The 25,571-nt window shown below is 40.2% G+C and overlaps 1 protein-coding gene across 1 annotated transcript in view; it reads right to left on the reverse strand.

Moving 5' to 3' along the window:
• The window catches only part of FREM2 (FRAS1 related extracellular matrix 2), a 215,779-nt gene that overhangs the window by 180,588 nt on the left and 9,620 nt on the right, over positions 1-25,571 (reverse strand). The window contains exon 2 of the mRNA XM_065415604.1: positions 21,972-22,061. Coding sequence (XP_065271676.1) covers positions 21,972-22,061 — 90 coding nt within the window. The remainder of the gene's footprint in view (positions 1-21,971; positions 22,062-25,571) is intronic.

The raw sequence follows: 25,571 nt of genomic DNA on the forward strand, positions 1-25,571 counted from the left end.
GGTCAGTTCGTAACTCTGAGGTTCAACTGTACTTTTGTGAAAGAATTTTCTGGGTTTGTTAAAAGAAAAAAAAACGTAGCATCAGCACTATTTTTTCAGATTGTACAAGAGTGCTTTGGCTTGCACAAGTTGTGTACTTTGGACCCCGTCCTTCCTCACTGAAACCATTGAGAATTTTGCCATTGACTTCAAATGAAAGTAGGATCAGGCCTATCAGGCAAAGGTTTCTACAGAACCTTGCCTCACTGATGAGACGGTTAATAGATTTTATGACCAGAAGGGACCTTTAGATCATTTAGTCTGACTTTCATCCTCACTGCTAAAACATGCACATTATTTCTCATTTGAATGTCTAGTTTTAACTGCCAGCTTTATTTTTTTGTTATGCTTTTCTCCACTAGATTAAAGAGCCCTCATGTATCTAGTATTTGTCCTGTGAAGATACTAATACACTGTAATCAAGTCACGTCTCAATCTTCTTAAACTGAACAAACTGAGCTCTTTAGACCACTCACATTAGGAGATTTTTCTCCAGCCCTCAAATCATTTTGTGGTTCTTCTCTGCATTCTTTCTAATTTTTCAACCTCCTTTTAAAACATGAACTGGATGCAGACCATTTTAGTATCAATCTCCCCAATGCCACATACAGAGCTGCTCCTACTCACTACTCCCCTGTTTATATATGGCATTGCATTGGGAGCTCATGTTCCATTGCTTGTCCACTATGACCCCTAAATCCTTTGCAGAGTCACTTCTTTCCAGGCTACACCCCCGCCCATTCTGTAGATATGGCCTGATTTCTTTCCTCCCAGCTATTCAATCTTACATTTGGCTGTATTAAAATGCATTTTGTTTGAATGGGCCAGCTTACCAAGCAATCCCAACCTCTCTGTATGATTGCCCTGTCCTCATCATCATTATTTACCATTCTACCAACGTGATATCTGCACATTTTATCAGCAGTCATATTACATTTACCAATTGTTGATGAAAATATTGAATATTGTCAGGCCTAGAACCTATCCCTGACGAACTTCACTTGGAATAACTCCACATTCAGTGGTGATTCCCTTCATCAGCTTCATTTGAAGTCTGTCATTTAGGCATTCTTAATCCATTTAACATGTGCTTTGTTGTTGTATAGTGCTAGTTTTTTAAATCAGTTCTAAGTCAAACACTTTACAAAAGTCTACATATATTACATCTATACAGTAAATTACTACCTTTTTCAACCAAACTTGTAATCTCCTCAAAGAATGAAATCAGGTTTGTTTGACAAGACCTATTTTCCATAAAACCAAACTTACTCTGAACATACATCAAACAAAAAACAAAACTAAGTAGAGGCAATACCATGGGAAAGAGTGCTTAAAAGTCTCCCTTAAGTCAAAATGAACACACCCATGTTAGTGTACCTGAAGTGTGTTAAAAGAATGTTATTTAGGTTGCAAAATCAAGCATTTAAAAGTTATGAAATGCCAGATTTATTGTTGCCCATTCAATTTTATTTGTGCCCTCTTGTGGATCTATCCTGGGCACTGAATGAAGCCAATATTCTATAAAAAAAACAGCATGTAATTAAGCTTGGCAGAACTCAATTTTTATTTTTTTTTATAATTTTGACGGATAATATCATGGTTTATTTTTAAGCATCTTTTTTCGATTTTTATAAATTTAAATTTTCACAGTTGCAGGAATTTATGGAGGGGTCAGACAATAATTGTTTAGTGAGAGTAGACGTTGTGATTCAAAAATTTTAAGCTTTATAACCTTTAAAACACAAATGGTCAACTTCACATGTCAAAATATACAGTCAATATCCCTAAATCGAACTGTAATAAGTTCTCAAGCAGCATTTTTCTTATGCAGCCTATCTGCACATTTCGATTATTATCTATAGAAATATTTTTTCAACGGTTTGTATGTGCGTGATGAAATTGATGTTTACTGATATTTACCAATAAAAATCTAATCCTTCCAAGCCTACATGTAATCATGTAAGTAAAATGCCGTATCATCAAGCATATGCATAAAGGAGCTGAATGAATAAATGTTTACAGGATCAAGTCCTTATAGATAGATCCAGTCCTACCTCAAAGAGCTTACACATAAATAGGATTGCCAAATAAAATAAATCAAAATTCCAATAAAAATACTGTAAATATTCCCAGGCAGTGATATAAACCAACACAAGACAACATTTTGGTAGTGCATAAACACCAAAGAGTAGTAAAGACTATGAACAAAGTGAAAGCTGACCGTTCTTGTTAAACTGTGAAACGTGAGAGAAATGCAAAATGTAGACAGTATAAATGGTGAAAATTAGATCTTCAAAATGATTTCAGTTTGAATAAGCTCTGGTGCAACTGAAGCAAGAAAAGGAATATTTTATAGAACATATTGGGCCACATATTTTAGGCAGAGTTCCTATCAGGAGCGACTTCTGCTTAAAAATTGATGGTATGATATGGCCCAGTGTTTTTACATTGCTAATATCCCTTTAAACAATAGTAGAAGCAACTTGCAAACGAATGATGTAAAACTGCATTCACTCATTATTGAATTCACTTTGCAGTTACTAGAGCTTTACCATAAACAATTTAACTAACCTGACATGTAAATCTAAGTTATAAATTCTTTTGGGGCCCTCTTCTGCTCTTTCAATATGTAAGCACTCAAAGTAGCAAAGAGCCATTCCACAGAAACTTAATTCTCTTGGCTGCCTGAAAAGTGGGATTAGTAAAATGCATTTAGCAGCTGATGTGTGGGCTGTTCTAGAGGACTTAGTGTGGGGGCTCAATAAGGAGCAAAACCAGACCCCCTGAAATATCTTTCTTCCCCCTCCCCCTCAACCATTCTAAATCTGTGGCAAATATTTGCAGATCATTAATGCATCTTGGAAAAATATGATTTACGGTGACCCACCCTGGCCTATGGGTTTAGCAATAAACTTGGAATGTTATGGACATGTATTTTACTGGGCTATTTGTCCAAAATGCATACATACCGCATATCTATAATCATTCCATTTGGTTCAATTCATTAAAATAAAAATTGGAATAAATAATTTTGCCTTTTAATTTATTAATACGAAACCCTAAGAATTCTGATGAGAAGCGATCATTATGAAGACATGAGAAAGAAATTGTCACAAAGAATAAGGATACAAGGATACAAAATGTGAGCTGGTGCTATGTGTACTCAATGGCAACAGGTACACATACGATGGATGACATGTTCGAGAGGAAGAAAGTGAAATAATGTTGAGGCTAAATAAATAAAAAGTTAACTGGACATTTTGATTACCAAGTGGCTATGCTTTTTTCCATCATTGCTCTCCTTTCTGGTGGTTATAAAAGGCGGAATTATGGGACAGTTTATTGTTGAAATAAATAAAAATCACATTTTGCTGGATAACAATGGAGGAGAGGGTCTCATTAAAATTACTTGAAAAAAAGAAATGTATCTTAACCATTGTAGTTTGTTACTTCTCACTCTTTAATAAAAGGATTACCCTTTAAAGACAATGAGGCATATTATCAGTGGTGCAAATTGTCATAGCTCCATTGAGGACAATGGAGTTAGGACAGTTTAAACCAGCTAAGCATCTGCTGCAATATATTTAAAGATAAATACACTGTACATGGAAATTTTAGTCTTCAAAGAGTTACACAGGCAACACCACCTATGTGAGATACTAGATAAATTTAATTTTGCAAAGGGAGAAATTAAGCCACAGAAAGGTCAAGTGACTTGCCCAGTGATGCTCTGCAAGTGATTGGCAGAACTGGGATTAGAACGCAATACAATTGCTTCCATATCTTCCTTCACATAGCCTTCTATGGATGGTAAAAACTCCCAGAGCTCATCTGCAAGTCCCCTGCCCTGTCCACATTTAAGTCCATTTTAAAGATTCCAGCCGTGCTGGAGTGCCATGCTATGGACCAGGGGTCGGCAACCTTTCAGAAGTGGTGTGCCGAGTTTTCATTTATTCACTCTAATTTAAAGTTTTGCGTGCCAGTAATACATTTTAACGTTTTTAGAAGGTCTCTTTCTATAAGTCTATAATATATAACTAAACTATTGTTGTATGTAAAGTAAATAAGGTTTTTAAAATGTTTAAGAAACTTCATTTAAATTAAATTAAAATGCAGAGGCCCCAGGACCCGGGCAGTGTGAGTGCCACTGAAAATCAGCTTGCGTGCCGCCTTCAGCACATGTGCCATAGGTTGCCTACCCCTGCTATGGACAATCTAGCTGATCTGTAATAAAAAAAAAAAAATCCCTAGTTGTTGTTCTTCTTCCCCTATGTGACTATCTGTTCTAATGCTATGAGCAATTTAGAGCAAGGATTGTCTCTTCATGAATTTCTAAAAGGGCCTCGCTTATCACGGGTGCAACTAGAAACTAGAAATTAATAACAGTCCCTCCTTTCCCATCCCTTGCTCGCTTGCAGAACCATACTGCCAGTTCTTATCTGGAAACAAGACCGAAGCCTGCCATTGTTTTCCCTTTAGCCTTAATCGGAGAGTGAAGAAGACCAGAAATCTGCCAACAGTCCCAATTTGACCAAAACCATCCTCAGTTTTAGAAGTTTGTCCTGGCTCAAACCCTAAATCTCTGGGACAACAGTGAAAAGTTGCTGGCGTTTTTTTAAATCTTTCCCTCTCGCCTGCTGCTGGGGGGTGCGGTCAGTGTTGCAGCTGTTGGGGCAAGTAGCTAACAGATGATTTTTCTCCTGCCCCACCCCATTCAATGCTGTTGATGCTGGTGGTTCCTTCTCCATACTGTATGTCTAACTACAAAGCAGGAAGAGGAACTGAGACAGTGAATTTAGTGAGGGGAAAAGGAATCAACTAGTCCAGCAGTTAGATGCAGCAATGCTTCGTCCCTGACTTTGGGAGAGTGAACCACAGAGGAAAAATATATGCCTCTTGAAAGTACTACATGGGGAGACAGCCAACCATCCCTGTAGACACTGGAGGAGGGGAGCTAGAGTTTTAGAGAAAGCAATGGCTGTGAAGGATTGAACGCTTGTGAGACTAAAAGATGGTTTTTTGCCCAAATTTTTACAACTGTACATAATGTATTTTACTGAAGTCCATTTCTCTAATAGAATCTGATCTTGAACCCACTGAAATCCTGGCAAACTTCACATTGACTTCAATGGTCCTTAACTTCTAGGCACAAAGGGTGGATTCATAAAGGTATTTAGGTGCCTAACTCTCACTGATTTCAGGAGGAGTTAGGTGCCTAAATATCTTTGTGACTCCCACCCAAAGGGCCTCATCCAAAGCATACTAAACTCCTTGGAAAAGCTCCCATTGACTTCACTGGACATTAGAACAGGCCCTAAATTTGCACCAAAGGCATTCTTACTGCTTTAATCAATGTGCCCCACCCTAACTACAAAGCTTTACCGAGGCAGCAAGGTGTGTGATAACAGCATTCCTTCAATCCCAAAGAAAATGTGTGTGAAACAGTCAAGTGACAGAAGCAGTGTGCTAATACTTAAGTTACAAGTAACTGGAATTTGAATCCTGGCAAACACAGGGAAATGTTCTATCGAGTCTAAAGAATTAATATTTTACTAATGATTCTACCATAAAAAACAAGCTGAAAGCCTGCTTCTGAAAGAAGAAAATAGAAAAATCTCTTTTCACAGAGCTTTCTAAGAGCCTTGTTCTTAACAAAATTCCTTCTATTACTAAAACCAAAAACTAATTAGCTGTTGAGCATTCTGTAAAAGAAAGATTAACTGAAGAGACTCCCATGTAGGCAACCAAACCACAATATACCAGTTTAAGAAATTCCCATCTAGGCCAAATCCAAACAAAAAACTACTTCATTTACTGTATTGATGATTTTTCACTTTGCTTTTATTATTCCCAACTTCACTCCTCTCTCATTCCTCTTTTTAAATTCTTAGTTACCAGCTATAAAGAATATGTCCTACTACTACTGTGAGAACTTGAATTTCATCCAAATATAGTGTGTGTGTATTAAATAAAACCAATCTCTTCCTTTCTTCAGAAGTATATGAAAGTGTTGATTGGGCCAGAATGCTCAGCATCTTTCAGGATCCAGCAAAGGCACTTAAGCATGTGCTGAACTTCAAGCACATGAATGAGTAATACCACAGCTTAAGGGCTCTGATTCAGGATAGCATTTCCACTCAGGAGAACACAAAGTTACTTGTCCTCCCAAACCGGGTCCAGTTTTGCTGGATCAGACCAGAGGGGTCAGCTCCCAAAAGGTTAAAGATATAGATCAATAATACTGCCTTTCATCCATAGATCACTGGTTAAAATTTAGCCCAGGTGAACAAAAGTTGCTAAAGTCATTCCTTTTCCCAATAAACCAGTTTCCACATCCTAACTAGCATCACAATTTGCCCCCACGTTGGCAGTCTCAATAGAGAGGCCAAGTAATGAATAGACAGAGACAAAAACATTAATGGATGTCTCCATACAAACTTAAAACATTCAGTTTAAAAGCAATCCTGATGATACATCATATGTATGTTGTGGGGGATAAGGGAATTCTTTGCCTGTTTGATATTAGATAGGAACACTCACATGAAAACTTTGGGTGAAGAATCTCTGCCCCACTCAAGTAATATAAAGAAAGCAAAATCTGACCCTAAGCACTTAGCTGTGGATACACTTGGCATGGGGAAGTCTCCAGCAAATGTAAACCTCAGAAGCTGGCTTCTATACTTTCTTCAATGCATCCCATGGCACAGGGGGGAGTCAAGGCAACGGAGAGGCATGTGTAGGGTGTGGAAGGATGTACAGGTGGAGTGGCTAGAATGCAAAGCTCCCCAGAAACTGTTAGTTGGTATATAGCTGCTTAGGGAGCATGGCCAGCTAGCTCAGTTCAGAGCAATTCCCAGGCTGCACTGACCTACACCTGCGGCCAGAGTCAGCAAAGAATGGGACTAAATCGGGAGGCCCAGAAAATCTTCATCCAAAAATATTAAAGGAACTGGCACGTGAAATTGCAAGCCCATTAGCAAGAATTTTTAATGAATCTGTAAACTCAGGGGTTGAACCGTATGACTAGAGAATTGCTAACATAGTTCCTATTTTTAAGAAAGGGGGGGGGGAAGTGATCCAGGTAACTACAGGCCTATCAGTTTGACAACTGTAGTATGCAAGGTCTTGGAAAAAATTTTGAAGGAGAAAGTAGTTAAGGACATTGAGGTCAATGGTAATTGGGACAAATTACAACATGGTTTTACAAAAGGTAGATCGTGCCAAACCAACTTGATCTCCTTCTCTGAGAAGGTAACAGATTTTTTAGATAAAGGAAATGCAGTGGATCTAATTTACCTTGATTTCAGTAAGGCACTTGATACGGTTCCACATGGGGAATTATTAGTTAAATTTGAAAAGATGGGGATCAATATGAAAATTGAAAGGTGGATAAGGAACTAGTTAAAGGGGAGACTACAACGGGTCATACTGAAAGGTGAACCGTCAGGCTGGAGGGAGGTTACTAGTGGAGTTCCTCAGGGATCGGTTTTGGGACCAATCTTATTTAATCTTTTTATTACTGACCTTGGCACAAAAAGTGGGAGTGTGCTAATAAAGTTTGTGGATGACACAAAGCTGGGAGGTATTGCCAATACAGAGAAGGACCGGGATATCATACAGGAAGATCTGGATGACCTTGTAAACTGGAGTAATAGTAATAGGATGAAATTTAATAGTGAAAAGTGCAAGGTCATGCATTTAAGGATTAATAACAAGAATTTTTCTTATAAGCGGGGGACTCATCAGTTAGAAGTAACAGAGGAGGAGAAGGACCTCGGAATATTGGTTGATCACAGGATGACTATGAGCCGCCAATGTGATACGGCATTGAAAAAAGCTAATGCGGTCTTGGGATGCATCAGGAGAGGTATTTCCAGTAGAGATAAGGAGGTGTTAGTACCATTATACAAGGCACTGGTGAGACCTCATCTGGAATACTGTGTGCAGTTCTGGTCTCCCATGTTTAAGAAGGATGAATTCAAACTGGAACAGGTACAGAGAAGGGCTACTAGGATGATCCGAAGAATGGAAAACCAGTTTTTTGAAAGGAGACTCAAAGAGCTCAGCTTGTTTAGCCTAACCAAAAGAAGGCTGAGGGGAGATATGATTGCTCTCTATAACTATATCAGAGGGATAAATACCAGGGAGGGAGAGGAATTATTTAAGCTCAGTACCAATGTGGACACTGTGATCTTTGACTATTAGCGGTAAATATGTCCGATGGGGATGTTAGATGGGATGAGATCTGAGTTACTACAGAGAATTCTTTCCAGGGTGTCTGGCTGGTAAGTCTTTCCCACATGCTGAGGGTTTAGCTGATCACCATATTTGGGGGCGGGAAGGAATTTTCCTCCAGGGCAGATGGGCAGAGGCCCTGGAGATTTTTCGCCTTCCTCTGCAGCGTGGAGCACGGGTCACTTGCTGGAGGATTCTCTGCACCTTGAAGTCTTTAACCATGATTTGAGGACTTCAATGGCTCAGACATAGGTTAGGGGTTTGTTGTGGGAGTGGGTGGGTGAGATTCTGCGGCCTGCATTGTGCAGGAGGTCAGACTAGACGATCATATTGGTCCCTTCTGACCTTAAACTCTATAAGTCTATGAGAATCTGGGAGCTATAACCAGCTCCCTGACAGACCTCCTGGCATGATAAGAGAAGCTTAAAGACAGCAGGGAAAAATCCACAGTTGGCAGGGATTAGGGTAATGAAAATGATTTTTTTAAATATATATTAGGTAATAAAGAGATTCTGACAATGGTATAGACCCAACACTAGATGAAGATGGTAATGTTGTTAATATTAATGCAGAAAAGACAGATGGGCTCAGTAAATATTTCTGTTCTGTATTTGGAAAGAAGCAATATGATATGCTTGTAGCAGGTAATGAGGATGAAGTACTTTCCAGGCCATTAGTAACCATAGAGGATGTTAAACACCATCTGCTGGGGTAAATGTTTTTAAATCAGCAGTCCCGAATAACTTGTACCCAAGATTCCTTAAAGAGCTGGCTGAGGGAATCTCTGGCCTGCAGATGTTCATTTTAATAAATCCTGGAATACCAGGGCAATGCCAGAACACTGGAAGAGTCCTAAAGTTGTGCCAATATTCAAAAAGGGCAAGTGGAATGATCTGGGTAACAATAGGCTGCTTAGTCTGACATCAATTCTGGGCAAAACAACTGAAAAGCTGATATGGGAGTCAATTAATAAAGAAAGAATAAAAGGACAGGAATATAATTAATACCAGTCAACATGGTTTTATGGAAAACAGATCTTATCAGACAAACCTGCTTTTATTCTTTGATGAGATTAGAAGTTTGGTTGATAAAGGTAACTATAGAGATTTAATATACCTAGACTTTTGTAAGGTGTTTGACTTAGTACAATATGACATGCTGATGAAAAATTAGTATTACACAGTATCAATAAAGTACACAATGAATGGATTAAGAACTGGCTGACATATCTCAAAAAGTAGTAGTCAATGGGAAATAAACATCAAATGGGGGTGCTTCTAGTGGGCTTCCGTAACGATTGATCCTAGGCCCGATGCCATACAACATTTTCAACAATGATTAGAAGTAAACATAAAAATCACTGCTGAAGAAATTTGTGGATGAAACAAGGATTGGTGGAATGGTAAATAACGAGGACAAGGCAAAAACAATTAAGAGTCCTTGTGGCACCTTAGAGACTAACAAATTTATTTGGGCATAAGCTTTTGTGGGCTAGAACCCACTTCATCAGATGCATGGAATGGAAAATACAGGAGCAGGTATAAATACATGAAAGGATGGGGATTGCGTTACCAAGTGTGAGGTCAGTCTAACGAGATAAATCAATTAACAGCAAGATACCAAGAGAGGAAAATAACTTTTGCAGTGGTAATGAGAGTGGTCCATTACAGACAGTTGACAAGAAGGTGTGAGTAACAGTAGGGAGAAATTAGTATTGGGGAAATTAGGTTTATGTTTTGTAATGACCCAACCACTCCCAGTCTTTATTCAGGCCTAATCTGATGGTATCCAGTTTGCAAATTAATTCCAGTTCTGCAGCTTCACATTGGAGTATGTTTTTGAAGTTTTTTGGTTGAAGAATTGCCACTTTTAGGTCTGTTATCGAGTGATCTGAGAGATTGAAGTGTTCTCCTACTGGTTTTTGAAAGTTATGATTCCTGATGTCAGATTTGTGTCCATTTATTCTTTTGCATAGAGACTGCCCAGTTTGCCCAATGTACATGGCAGAGGGGCATTGCTGGCACATGATGGCATATATCACATTGGTAGATGTGCAGGTGAATGAGCCCCTGATGGTGTGGATGATGTGGTTAGGTCCTATGATGGTGTCCCTTGAATAGATATGTGGACGGAGTTGGCACCGGGGTTTGTTGCAGGGTTTGGTTCCTGGGTTGTGTTTTTGTTGTGTTGTGTGTAGTTCCTAGTGAGTATTTGCTTCAGGTTGGGGGACTGTCTGTAAGCGAGGACTGGCCTGTCTCCCCAGGTCTGTGAGAGTGAGGGATCATCCTTCAGTATAGGTTGTAGATCCTTGATGATGCACTGGAGAGGTTTTAGTTGGGGGCTGTAGGTAACGGCTAGTGGCATTCTGTTACTTTCTTTGTTGGGCCTGTCCTGTAGTAGGTGACTTCTGGGTACCCTTCTGGCTCTGTCAATATGTTTCTTCACTTCACCAGGTGGGTATTGTAGTTTTAAGAATGCTTGATAGAGATCCTGTAGGTGTTTGTCTCTGTCTGAGGGATCGGAGCAAATGCGGTTGTATCTTAGAGCTTGGTTGTAGACAATGGATCGTGTGATGTGGTCTGGATGAAAGCTGGAGGCACGTAGGTAAGTATAGCAGTCAGTAGATTTCTGGTATAGGGTGGTGTTTATGTGACCATCGCTTATTAGCACTGTAGTGTCTAGGAAGTTGACCTCTTGTGTGGACTGGTCCAGACTGAGGTTGATGGTGGGGTGGAAATTGTTGAAATCTTGGTGGAATTCCTCAAGGTCCTCCTTCCCATGGGTCCAGATGATGATGATGTCATCAATGTAGCGCAAGTAGAGTAGGGGCGTAAGGGGACGAGAGCTGAGGAAGCGTTATTCTAAGTCACGCATAAAAACGTTGGCATACTGAGGGGCCATGCGGGTACCCACAGCAGTCCCGCTGACTTGAAGGTATAAATTGTCCCCAAATCTGAAATAGTTGTGGGTGAGGACAAAGTCACAAAGTTCAGCCACCAGGTTTACCATGATGGTCTCAGGGATCCTATTCCTGATGGACAAGGCAGTAACACAGGGTGATCACATTTGCTTGGTAAGCTGGGCCCTCTCAAACAAAATGTGTTTTAATATATCCAAATACAAAGTTTAACATCTAGAAACAAGGAATGCAGGTCATGCCTAGAGAATGGGGGACTGCATCCTGGAAAGCACTGATTGTGAAAAAGATTTAGGGGTCACAGTGGACATGCAACTGAACATGACCACCCTGTGCAATGTTGTGGCACAAAAGGCTAACATGATCCTAGAATGTATAAACAGGGGAGCAGGGAAGTGATTTTACCACTGAATACAAAGTTGGTGAGAGCAATATTAGAATACTGCATCCAGTTCTGGTGTCCACATTTTAAAAAGGATGCTGATAAACTGAAGAGGGTGCAGAGAAGAACCACAAAAATTATTTGAGGGCTGGATAATATGCCTCTCCGTGAGAGATGTAACAAACTCAATGTGTTTAGCTTATCAAAAAGAGATTAAGTTGTTACTTGATTACAGTGTATGAGTATCTTCCCTGAGAGAAAATACTGGGTACTAGAGGGCTCTTTAATCTATCAGAGAAAGGCATAATAAGAACTAATAGCTGGAAGCTGAAGGAAGTCAATTCTTTTGGAAATAAGGCACAGATTATTAACAGTGAGAGTAATTAACAACTGCAACAAACTACCAAGGGTAGTAGAGATTCTCCATTTGTTAATGGCTTCAAATCAAAACTGGATGCCTTTCTGGAAGATATGATTTACACAAACACAAGTTATTTGGTTCAGTGAAGGGATTTCTGGGTGAAATTTAATGTACAAGAGATCAGACTAGATGATCCTATGGTTCCTTCTAACCTTAAACTCTGTGAACCTATGGGGCGCCAAGTGGAAGATGGACACAGCACAGAATCTATACAAAATCTGAAGCAGGCTCTGCTCTTCCTATTCTAATTTTCAGCTCTTTATATATTGATATTCTAAAACTTTTCTTTCTTTAAAATTTCTATACCTGTAAGTTTAGCCTCAATCAGGAGCACTAAGGTAACTTTCAATAATAAATCTCTCATTTTTTGTGTGGCTGTCTGTCATTTAATATCTTTGCAGGGGACACCTTTCTATTATGAAGTCTCCCCAATTCTTCATGACTGCCATCCTTGTGTCTTAACTTCCCACAGAGGCAGGGATACAGCAGGTTCAGAAAGCCAACTGGGCACAAATATCCAGGACCATAGAAGCAACAGGTCTTGTGCCTTTATGAGTAGATGTCTTTTTCTTCTACAGAAGCCCTGTATTTTAAGCCCTACATGCAACAAAGGCTGACTTTTAGCATGAACATCATCACTCCTCCTTCACATCACAGTGAGTGTTTGCCATCTGAAAGCCTAGGAGCAAGACTACCTACAGAATCCGGTTCCTTTTCCGCAGGCTGATAGCTGGGGTCTTTCCAAACAGCAGCACTAATCCATCCTCTCGCTAAAAGGCTGTAAGCTTCAGGCTCAGCTACATCATATTCAAAACTCCTGCCAAAACGCCTTCCACAGAGCTGAGTTGGGAAGCCGACCAGGGAGGAGTCAATTCATGGAGTCAGTAAGTCACATGATGCAACACAAATAAGAATTTGAATATAAAGAGGCAATAAAACCCATCATATGGTCTTTGCTAATATGCTGTTAAACTGCCAGAAAGAAGATTATGATGGCAAAAGATAAATATGTTTCATTTAAGAAGCAGGTGCTGTAATTGTTTAATGCCAATAGATACTTATATTATTTAAATTAAGATATCTCATGTTTTAATGTTCTCCAGTAGATCAAGAATCACTAGCTTTGTTTGTCAGAAAACAATTCTAACATAGCTCTGAAGTTAACCTATATAAAATCAGATTGCATATACAGCAACTCCTCCCTTAAAGTCATCCTGGTTAACACTGTTCCGTTGTTACGTTGCTGATCAATTAGGGAACATGCTCGTTTAAAGTTGCGCAATGTTCCCTTATAACGCCGTTTGGCAGCTGCCTGCTTTGTTCACTGCTTGCAGAAAGAGCAGCCCTTTGCAGCTAGCTGGTGGGGGCTTGGAACCAGGGTGGACTGACAGGCCCCCTATCAGCTCCCCACTCCCCTAAGTTTCCCGTGCGGCAGCCGCCCAGCAGGCTATCAATTGCTGGCAGTTCAGCTGTCCCTCCCCACACTGCCATGTGCTGCTCCTGCCCTCTGCCTCGGAGCTGCTCCCGGGAACCTCCTGCTTGTTGGGGGGGGGGGAAAGAAGAGGAGGGCTAATATCAGGGTGTCCCCCTCCCCCCCTGCTCCTGCCACCCGCTTACCCCACCTCCATAGAGCAGGGGACACGACAGGGCTCAGGACGGAGGGAGCTTGCTGGCCGCAGCTGCTGTCTCAACTTCCTGATCTAAAAAGGCAATGTACTTAGAGTGGGGTCAGTGTACTTAAAGGGGCAATGCGCATCTCTCACTCTCTCTCTCACAGGTGTGTGTCTCTGTCTGTCATGCGGTCTCCCCTCCCTCTATTCGTGCTGCCTTGTAGAGTGTGAGGCTACATTAACAACAATGCGTTAACCCTTGAGGGCTCAGCCGAGTGTTAGTTCATCATTTAGCAGTAAGGCATTCCCTGGGAAATATCCCACCCTGACTTCACCACCTCAACCAAGCTTCACAATCATCATCGCTGTGTACCATTATTAAATTGCTTGTTTAAAACTTATATTGTGTGTGTGTGTGTGTGTATATATAGTCTTTTGTCTGGTGAAAAAATATTCCCTGGAGCCTAACACCCCCTATGTACATTCATTCTTATGGGGGAATTGGATTCGCTTAACATCGTTTCGCTTAAAGTCGCATTTTTTAGGAACATAACTACAACATTAAGCGAGGAGTTACTGTATACAACTTTTCAGAAAGGCCAGATGCACCCAATATAAGACTAAACTTTCTGGGTTAACATCTTCTGTAGATGCAGAATTTGGCAAATTATTATGGGCGGAATTCAGGGATCCGGTGTTATTAAATGATGAATAAATCTATAAATAAGAATAATAGTCATAGCTCCATTGTGTACCCTTCAGTGTAGTATACTGTGCAACCAAATTGCCTGCGCTATTATTCAGTGAACAAGGAAAGGATGGAGCTTGTCATGTTTCTCTAGCACCTCTTTAGGCTGCCTCAGTCAAAAATGTTTGTATCCAAACCCTGGTATTATTGCACAGCTTTATTATAACTCCTTTTAGGCATTAGTGTCTTTCTGTAAATTCTCATGTCACCAGCAATCCATTTTATCCCCTCGAGTCCTCCGTTTTTCACTTTAAATCTAATGTTTCTCCTTAATCTCTTAATACTTGTATTTGGACCTCACTTTACTGACTATTGCTTTTATTATTTTTACTGTTAGCCATGCCTTTTTATGCATAACAACAAACAAGTCAGTGCTTAGTTTTTTACATTAGGTACCTAAGGAGCATGCACTCAGGGCAGCCTGCTTTCATGGAGCTGCCTCATCACTTGGCCTTTCCCCCTTCCCCCTCCCCTTTTTGGTTCTGCTGTTCCCATTGCCTCCCCCCTGCCTGCCACTTTATTTATTTATTTATTCTTTTGCCCCGCTGTTTGTTGTTGTCATTGGGTTTGTTTGTTTTTTAACTCAGCTACTCAGAGGACAGCAAACACATTTTTCATACTGGCAGCAAAACACCTACGACCAGCCCTGTTAAGTAGTTCATGTTTGCACAGAACTTGAGCGTACAGACCATTATCCGAGTCAAATCTTGCTTACTTCACTCACCAGAGTCCTCCCGATGAAATCAGTGGGCCTACTCAGGTGAGCAAGGCAAGCAAAACGTGGCTCTAAAAGAGCAAAACATAACAGAACCAATCCAACTCCTACTGAAGTCAATGGGAGTCTTTCCACTAATGGGAGCTGGATTGAGCCCTCTACATTTCCCACTGTAATCACCTGCTGACAAAGGGCATGGAACCTCTCTTATTCTTTACGTTTTTCTACATAGCTCTTCATTTAGCTTTGACTGTTCAGCCCCATAAGGCAATGACCAAAAAAACCCCCAATGATTCAGTTACAGAAAAGATTTTTTTTATACTGTAGTGTCAAGCTACTATTTAAATCTTCTGGTAAAGCTTACAGTGAGAAGTGTGGTATGTGGAAAATTGTCTGGACACCAAAACAGCTGCAACAAGACTGGCAATAGATCAGAATCCTATTCAGTCGTCACCAAGGGAACATCTACCCTGCAATAAAAGGCCCACAGCATAGCCGCAGCTGACCTGGTCAATTGACTTGGGCCCATGGGGCACAGGTTGTGGGGCTAAAAATTGTCATGTAGACATTTGGGGTAGGGCTCAGCCCAAATGCCTACACTGCAATTTTTAGCCCCGCAGCCCAAGCCCCGTGAGCCCGAGTCAACTGTCCGGTGCCCTGAGACTCGGTGCTGCAGGTGTTTTATTCCAGTCTAGACACAGCCCACGTGATGAAAGGTACCACTAGCATAACTCAGGATGCCCCAGTTTTTAGTGTCAAAGATAAATGTAATTGAACTTTCCTTTCATAACTGACATGCCCAAATCCCACAAGAGAGTTCGCGCAAGGCTACTCCAAATAATTCTTAACGTTATTTTAGTACATTGATTCTTTAAGAACTGCCAGATATTTTGATACAACTCCAAAACTTCTGTTCCTAAATTATTATACCACATACTGGAAGCCACATCAGTGTCGTGGCTTCAAAGAAATAGCACTGACACCTGTTTTAACACTATAATTACATCCAGGAACACCACACTGATCGCTCACTCTCTCTCTCTCTGAAATGAACAAACTGGGGAGGGAGGAGGGATTGAAATTCCAAAAATGTTTTATGCAATGTTTATATAAACAAGGAATATGACCCAGACAAAATAGCGACACTTTATAAGGTTTAATAATGGAAGATTGCTTTAAGTAGTAGACATGGGTTTCTTTTATTAACATCATTTCTTGTATAAACATATATGGAAACTGTCTATGAAGTTTACCCAGAAGTTAAGTCTGTAAATTAAGCATTTAAAACTATCTTTGAAAGGTTCCTTGATTCTGTGAGGATTTAACCAAGTGGTAAATCAGGAAAGTGTGCTGCAGTGTTAAGGTATTTAGGGATCTGAAATGAAGCGTTCAAGTGATATTTATCTAATTGTGTAAATCGCCATTTTCAGCGAGCCTGGGCTTTCCCAGGCTTTGGCTTAAAGACAGAAAGATTGCTCAAAAGAGCCCTAATCACAGATTCTTGTTTCTCTCCTTCACTGGGGATACTCAGCATTCCTGGTACAACTATATGAATCTTTGTTTCCTCATTCAAAATCATTCCACCCTCAAGGCACCATATCACTGGTCAGGAAGGATGGGACTCCTTAAGAAGCAGTTCTGACAGACTCCAAACTGCAGTCTGGGGGTGAGGATTACTGTGGAGACTAGGAGTAGGCAGGAAACAGTTTACCCATCCCATGAGATTTTGAGATTTTGAAAAGTGTTCCCATTTCAAATCAGGACAAGTCAATCTTGAAAACATTTTGAGATCCAAAAATCAAAAAAAAAAAAAAAAAAAAAGTTGATTGGGTCAATCAAAATGTTTTGTTTTGATAATTTTGAAGCATTCTGTTTAATTTCAACATCATCTTTTTACATTTTTAGTATAAATTAGCTTACATTTTGAAATAAAGTTATTTTTAATTGAAAAATTGAACTTTCCTGAAATTGTTGAAAAACTCTGTTTTGGCATTTTCAACCCTCCCCCCCCCCCATTTTATTTTTAAACAGGAAATTCCTCAGAACCAGCCCCTTTCCCACAAAAAGTTTCAGCTTTGTCAAGTCAGCATTTTCTGATAAAAAACATTTCATCGAAAAATTCCCGACCAGGTCTAGTTGAGACATACCACCTGAATCCCTCCAACCAGGAACTCAGTTCTGTTCTTAAGTGCTCTGAGCACCAGATGGCTTGCAAAGAAAGAAGAGGAGGAAACAAACCAAAAACCACTGACATTAAAAGGGCCAGACAAGAGATGAAAGACTCAGCAACAAGGTCCCCAGATGTAACATGTACTGGGGCCAGATTCACAGCAAGTGTAAGTCAAGGCACTTCCACTGAAGTGAATGGTGTTACGTTAATTTATACCAGGTTAAGATCTGGCCTTAAATGTTTCAAAGATATCTGTCATATCAAAATAGAAAGGATAATTTTATGTGCAAAAAATGAAGCTATGCACTTCCTGATGGCACTGATAAAAAAGAAGCTTTTGATTTTCTACTGCCAGCACTGTGTGAGGGAATGAGTACAGGATTGGGATCAAACAACACCTGTACTCCAGTATTAGCTCTAGCATTCTTGGCTGTGCGACTCTGGGCATACGACAACTTTTCTATCAATGTTCTTCCTCATCTGTTAAATGATTTTTCTTCATCTTACAGAGGTATTTGAGGATTAATTAGTTAAGGTCTGTGCAATACTTTGACATTATGGTTCCAGATGCTGGGGTATGTTCTGTCCATTTTGCTCTGCACTAGCAGCAGAATCTGCCCATAAAGTCAGTGTAACCCATCTGAACTAGTTTCATGTTTCTGAGACATGCACCAAACTCCAAGAGGAAAATGACAATTTTTCATAGATTGAACAAGACAGACATTTAGCTCCACATTCTCATTAAGATTACATAAAATAAATCTGAATCACACTGGGCATAAAATGAAGGTAGAATAGGGTCCTTAGATTTCAGCCATGTATTTACTTCAGTCATTTCTCATCTATGAAGCAAGAATGCTCCACATAGTGGATAAGGGGATATGGTGTGGAATTTTCTGCGAGAGGAACAGGGTTTCAATGCACTGAAACAAATTTGTGCATTAACTTTCATTCCAAATGGATTAGTGCCATTTTGCACAGTTGAAATGCTAACTCTACACATATACAGAAGGCACCATGTATCAAGCTGACTTGACTTCTTTAACACTGTAAAGTTGCCATACTTATTAAAGCCTATCATAAATCTATTATACTATGTATAAACTACACAAAGAGTCTGTCTTAAACCAATTAAAGGCTCAGACATTTTGAGTTAAGGTTGAATCTCCATCCTCAAGCCAATAAATATACTTATGTACTACAGGAGGCTCTGAAGAGCTTGTGACTGTACATCCCATAAACGTGTACTCACAATAACATGGGTAAAGTCCAGGAGTTCAGCCATCACCCTGGATTTCCATTTCTTCCTACCACTGCCACTTCTGCCTCCTGTGTTCTTTCCTGCTTTCTGGTAATATTGGTTCCTTTGTTGTTAATATTAACATGACAAGGGATTCCAGGCAGTTAAGATTCAAAATTCACTACATTTAAATGTTTGCTCATATGAAAAGGAGGATTTTTCCAACTTTCTTTTTTCAACCTATCACTACAGTGTGCATGATTAAAAGAAAAAAGTAAGTGTGGCTCTTGTGCCACCCATACATAATCAAAGCCCAGTTTCTGCACCAGGCTCAGCAAGCATGGCTCCCCAGCACCGATGTGGACTCATATTAATGTCAATGGGACTTCACACAGGCATAGGGGTATGTACCAGCAGATCCCAATACAGGACAGAACAGTAAATCGGAAGACGTAGCGTTACCACCATTAAAATCTCAATACAGTTACCACATAATATCTGCGATAGTACAGTTATTTCCTGTTCTAAGAATAGTGAAATTTGTCCAAGAAACCATCCTTATAAAGCAACTTGCTGTCTTAAGAGACTGCCCCAAAGAATTCCCAAACATAGTAAGCACAACTCTGCTCCACCTTTAGTAGAATATCACTTTTGAAAGTGTTTGTTCAATACAGCTTTTGACTTACCTAAAATAATATTTATGGAGTAATTTCAACAAACATTCATTCTTTGATCAAGTCATATTCTGACTGACTTCACTGTGGTTCAACTCAACCAGAGTTAAGGGTTCTCACAGAAAGAGTGAATTACTTATTTTACACCTTTAGGTAATGTACAGTAGACATCACAACCTTGTTTACTACTGCAAGATTTCAAAAAGCAATGCTAATTCAGGAGACAGAAATCAAGACAGGAGAAAATTGAAGCATGTCATATATAATTCTATTGTGGGTTTGGGTATTCTGTACTGAATCTTTCACTCCTTAACGTTGTGTTTATTCTCTCAAAAATAGCTGGCTTTGCATCAAGAACATAGAAACAAATGTCTCTGCATCACTGACATTCTGCCAAAAAACCTACGTGACCTGCGCAACAGAGGCTTTGATGTCTTTTTGAGGAAGAGTGAAATTTAGAAAGGCAAGTTTCTGCTTTTTTCTCACATGAAATTATAGATCCTGAAGAGCCTGCTAGTATAATTTAGTTATTATTCCAAACAAAGAAAACTATTAGTGTCTCAGTCCCAAATTTCATCCCTTCCAAGTTCTTTAGCCAACCATTTCTCACAAAATATGTTGAAATACAATACAACTCAATGTTTTCCATGGTTTAAAGAAAGACTACAACATTAATGTTAGTGTTACCTTACCACCTAGGTAAGGTATGTGCAACATGATAATGTATCTGGTAGAGCTCTGTTGAAAATACCCAAAGGGTTAGAAAATCAACAATCAGCTTTGAAGTAGAATGATTCCTTTTATTATTATGAAAAAATCTCATACTATTACAGATTACAATTGGACACAATAAATACTGTTGCCCCTCTGCCAAGTGGCAGCAGATGTCCAGGACTTTGGCAAGCTGGCTTCCCAGTAAAAGAAAAATCAGTGACACGGAGTCTGGGTGTATGCTATGTGTACCTTGTTTTAGCTACACATATACACCAACAGAAGTGGCCAAACACTACAGAGGCCGATCTGGCCATCAGGAAGCCTTGCCCGTCACCAATGCCCATGTCCTAGGGAGCAAATTTGTCTCAAGAATTGACTCTAATCACAGACCAAGGCAAAGAACAAACTCTCCAGCTGCTCACATAGCTCTCTCTACTCAGAGCCTTCCGTAACAAAACTAATACCACTATACTGCTAGTCTTCCTAACACTGGAGCTCACGCATTCAGAAAAAGAACTTGGGAGACTCCGTGTAACGACATTTGGTGACTCTTGCCATAACAATACTATGGTATTGCATGCAAAATATTTCACAGTGTTTCATACACATATGTGTACTTACCCTTTCATTCCCCTGATCTAGGTACTGGTTTAATTAAAATATTTTGGGAAAATAAGCCTGGATGCCATAAATAATTAGTTCATCTTGGTGTCAATGGGCCAGTACAGATTAGCAATCACATTTTGAAAAGTGGCCTCTAATTCCAAGAGCCTGATTTGTGCCTCAGGAGACATCATCTCTTAGACAGATCCCTGGCACACAGGAGGGGGTACACTCTGTGCCATCCAGAAGGATGGCGTAGAGCGCCCCACTCCCAGTGCATTGCCCCACTCCACAGGCCAGCGAGGATGGGCTCAGGGCTATTGCCAACCTCCTTTGGGGCAATTTGCTAACTAGGGAGAGGGTGAGCTGAGCAGTTTCTGCTCACAGAGACTGCTATTGCAATTGGTTGTTAGATGGACGGTGCTTCTTGTCTTTGAGTGTGTGTGTGTGGGGGGGAGGGAACACAAGGGCTGATCACAATCCGGCTCAAAATAGCTTTGTTCTTGAAAAGAGATTTTAGTGTTAAATTAAACTAATTAAAACTCACTGTTGCTTAGACATAAAGCAATTTAATTTATTGAAAAATATACTAAAGCATCCTAACTTAACACTCACCTACAATGCCATAGGGACATCTACACCTAGAAAGATCTCTGGTCGTTTCTTAAAATGTAACTCTCTGATAAAAAGTTAGCCATGTTCACACATATTGTTTCCAAAATCTTGTATCAATATTTGTTTTGTTCTGGTAAATCGTTTTAGCTGAAGAGCAACTGTTTGTTTCTATTTAAAATATATCTTTTTCCCCCTGCCTCCAAAGTCTCAATTATTGAAATTCATCTGTTACTAATCACCCTGAGTAAGGCCTTGCATGTGACCAAACCCCAATGGATTTGACGGAAAGGATACGCAGAATGGGGACTCCACACAACCTGTGTGCTGAAAGGATTGGGTCCATGATGGCTCCTAATATTCTTCTTAGCATATGCGCAACGTGCTTCAGGTGGCACGTGACCAGGATTCATCACCAAATTTGGTTCGCTGGTTGAATCATTAGCTTCCCCGGCTTGGGCTGGGTACTGATGGGGAGCGCAGAGAGAGGTATTGGGCCCCGTGGTCAGGAACCCCAACATGGGGCTTCTTAGGTACAGCAGCCACTATTGCCGCTCATAAGCCAGTGCAGTAATTGCAGAGATATTATGCTGCAACTATGTGTCTGGGTTGGGGATACGCAGGAAAACTGCATAAAGCCCCATAACTTGAGCTTTATGTGGAATTTGAGGATTTCATCCTTTTACCATAGTAGTCTAAGTACATTCACATTGAATATAGTTACCATTCCTTCAAAACAACTTTTTGTAGCCACAATAATAATAGTCCACAATACTGAAAAGCACAGAAGCTGGTGAAGTAACAGCTTACACAAGCTTCCTGTAATTAACCTAAACATCTGCACAAGGTAGTTCAACCCACAGAAAGCTGTTTTCGAAGTTGAGTACTTACCACCATCTTCAACAGTAAAATGGAAAAGGTCACTAGTGGCATTTTCACCTTCTCTTAAAACATAGCATATCTTCATGTCATCAATATCAGCTGGAAAATGTCAAGACAAACACATTTTAACTTAAATGTAAACAGAAACAGTTTGAATAGGAACACTTAACAATTATCATTAATTTGTTCATCAGAAGTCTGACTTCACTATTAGGTTATGTCTAAACTGCAATGTTAATCCAGACTGAGGAGACACTGGGTTTGTTAACATAGGGCTTGAGCATCTACACTCATTTTTAACCCCAGGCTAGGAATTGTTGAACCTTGGGTCCCAATCTGGGGCTCCAGAGTCTACAATGCATTGCCTGGCCCCGAGTCCAACCACCCACATCCCAGATTTCCTAGAACCCTCCCAAAATGTGGCCAATTCTTGCCCTTTACTTGTGGGGCTCTGTGGGAAAACTTGACTGTCCACCAAACTTTACTGTCCAGAAGACAAAGAAAATCAGCCCAGGGGATTGTGGGATACTTTTGGCAGACTCCCAGAGCATGAGTCCAGTGCAGCCATGTCTACACTGCAAAGCAATACGGTTTGAACAATAGGTCCTGGCTTGACTCAGGCTTGGACCCTCCAGCCCCGTGGGGTCCTGGGACCCTGGGTCTGAGCCGTGTTAGCATGATTTATGTGTACATGGAAGGGGGTTTAGGCTTGAGTTCAAACAGAAGCCTAGGCTTACACTAGACATACCGTTAGAGTCAGAGAATTTCAGTATTAATGGACTGCATGTTTTAAAAAACAAAGTTCACTGTTTTTTCCTATTTATATATATTTGATAAACAGAACCCAGAGGAAATATGCATACATGTGTGTTATGAGTTCTGGTAAGAAGGTATGGTCAATGGTGAGGGTTTTACATGGCGGGGGGGTTGTTTTGTTTTTGTGTAGCACTTTGTTCAGCTGAAATCATCACTAAGGGCCTGATTCTGCTACTGTTACTTACGCTGACTAGTACCTCACTCTGTAAGTAGTCTAGAATATGGTTCTACTCAACACAGATAAAGGTTGCAGAACTGGTCCTGAATGCCTTGCCAGTGCCACTCATTCTGAAACATATGCTAACTTACAGAATTAGTGTCCTCTACAGTTACATGAGGTGTGTCAAGCATGATCGTTCAGCAGGGCCGGCTCTGGCTTTTTGGCCGCCCCAAGCAAAAAAAACGGGGCAGCCAGAACAGCAAAGCAAAAAAAACCACAGTGATCTGTGCGCCGGAACGCGGGTGCAGGGGGACCGGCTAGCGGGGGGGTGGGGGAGGGAGCGGGCGGGAGAGAGAGAGAGAAGGGGGAGCTGCCACGTGACCCCTCCCGCCGCGCCGCCTGCCGGGCGGCCGGAGTGGAACAACAACAACAAAAAAGCGGCCGTGCCGCCCTAGGATTGGGCGGAATGCCGCCTCGTTCAATCTGCCGCCCCAAGCACCAGCTTGCTCGGCTGGTGCCTAGAGCCGGCCCTGTCATTCAGACCACTGTATAACACTGGTTTTCTGGATCAACAAGCTGTCCAGCAACAATTTAGACAACAAAAAAGGAGAAAAGGGATCAATCTTGCTGGTTGTACAACTAGGGAAAATCTTGACACTCAAAGGAAACCTATTGCTATGGCTTACCACCACTAATGAATGCTGTTGCAAGGAGGTGCACTTCATAGACTAAAAGAGAATGAAGGAGCCAAGATAGATTATTGTGACCTAAAAGTGCACAATATAGGAATGTCAATAACAACAAGGTTACTGATGCTAGAACTCATGTTACTTGCCTACCTCTTTCAAATCCATCCTCTGAATTTACTCTTAGAACAAGCTTTTATTAAACTATACAAACTTTAAAATAAAACAAGGAATTATTCTATGCTATATTTTAATTGTATTATTTAATGTCTTTCCTTATTTATTTCTGGTAAAACTTGCTTTTTTCATTTTAATTATTGCACTGAATTCAAACATGCCTGTATGCAATGTGTTTGATGTCAAACAGGAACCATGAAGCCAAATTCTGCCCTTACTTATACGACACCAAACTGAAGTGAAACCAACCAAGTCCTTTGAATCCCAGTTCAGTGCCCTTGTCGCTAAACCATCCTTCCTACAGACCATCTACTCTACCGAATATGGCTTACAATCTTTATAACTGAGCCATCACAAACAGAGGTACTCAGACACTAGTGATGCACTGAAAAACCTAGACAAATTCAGTTAAATGAAGTAAGAGAGAATTCAACTTATTTAGTTTAATAGATGTTGGAGCATCAGTTGCAGCAAAATAAATAGAAGAGAAAAAAGCAAAAGGCAAAACAGTTATTTGTTAATATGGGTTTTCTAGTTTCTTTATAGGGTGACATGAATTCTTTAGTAAATACAAACTTGTCCTTGTCACTTACTTTGAAAGAGAAATCCTTTGTTTCTCCCAATCATATAGGGCATCATATCATGAACAATTTTAGACAAAACTTTAGAAAGTAATAGCATTTAAGTGGAACTCATGTATCATACAGATTCTCCCCACAAGTCAGGACATGTGTATTGGTTGGTAAAAACATGTCAAAAGCATTTTTGTTAGAGGTTGTGTGTCCCTCTGCATAATAGTTCAAAAACCAGACATGTATCTTTTATGTTAAATAATTATCTTTAGTACATATTTTTTACTTTCTTTTAAACAAAGAACTCCTGGAGTAATAAAGAGGTTGCAAGTGAATATCCTCATGTCAATGTGGCAAAAAATTAAAACTCTGATCCTGCGAACAAACACTTACACAAATGCTTAACTTTACACATACAAGTAGTCCTATTAAAGTCAATCGAACTAACATGCATAAAGCCAAGCACTCAAGTAAAGGTTTGCAGGATCAGCTCCTAAAACAATAACATCTACCAAAATTTTATATTTAGATAAAGTATCCTATATGGATGTCTTTCTTTGTGTTAGTTAAACACATATTAGTGTTATTTGAGCTAACCTACATTATCCTTCCATAGCTCATTTGATTACACTAGCACTTTCTTTTTAGTTGCAAGCAGTAATGCAGTCCTTTGTGACTGCAAACTCAGCTAAACTCTTGCTGAACAGTTTCTGGAATTGTGGCCTGATCTGCAATCCTATAGCTTTGTCTTTAGCCAGGGTTACATAAAACTGTTAGCCACACAAGATTAGAAATTTGATTTCCCAGTTAAAATTATGCCAAACTCATTTGATTGTCATGAGATTTTTCCCCAATAATGTACTTTTATTTTATTTATTTTTTGAGAGAGAGAGAGAGAATGTCTTCCAAAGCACTTGCCTCAACAGGGGAAGGTGTGGAGCTACCCCACCCCAGGGGGAGTTCAGGGAGGAATTTTGATGAAGAATCTTGATTGCAGCACATTCACTAAATCCCATGCACAGGGCCAGATCTGTTGGCAGGTGTATTAGTTAGAGACCAGGCAACAGATCAGCCCTCCTCACTGGCCCCTTTGGGATACTATGTGCCCCAGAGGATTGTGCCATATTTTTGCACACAATTGTAAAATGGGCTTCTTTTGCTTTCACTCCCTGGCACACCCATAGAGCTGCAGGTCATG

Source organism: Emys orbicularis, chromosome 1, assembly GCF_028017835.1.
Source record: "Emys orbicularis isolate rEmyOrb1 chromosome 1, rEmyOrb1.hap1, whole genome shotgun sequence".
Classification (NCBI taxonomy): domain Eukaryota; kingdom Metazoa; phylum Chordata; order Testudines; family Emydidae; genus Emys; species Emys orbicularis.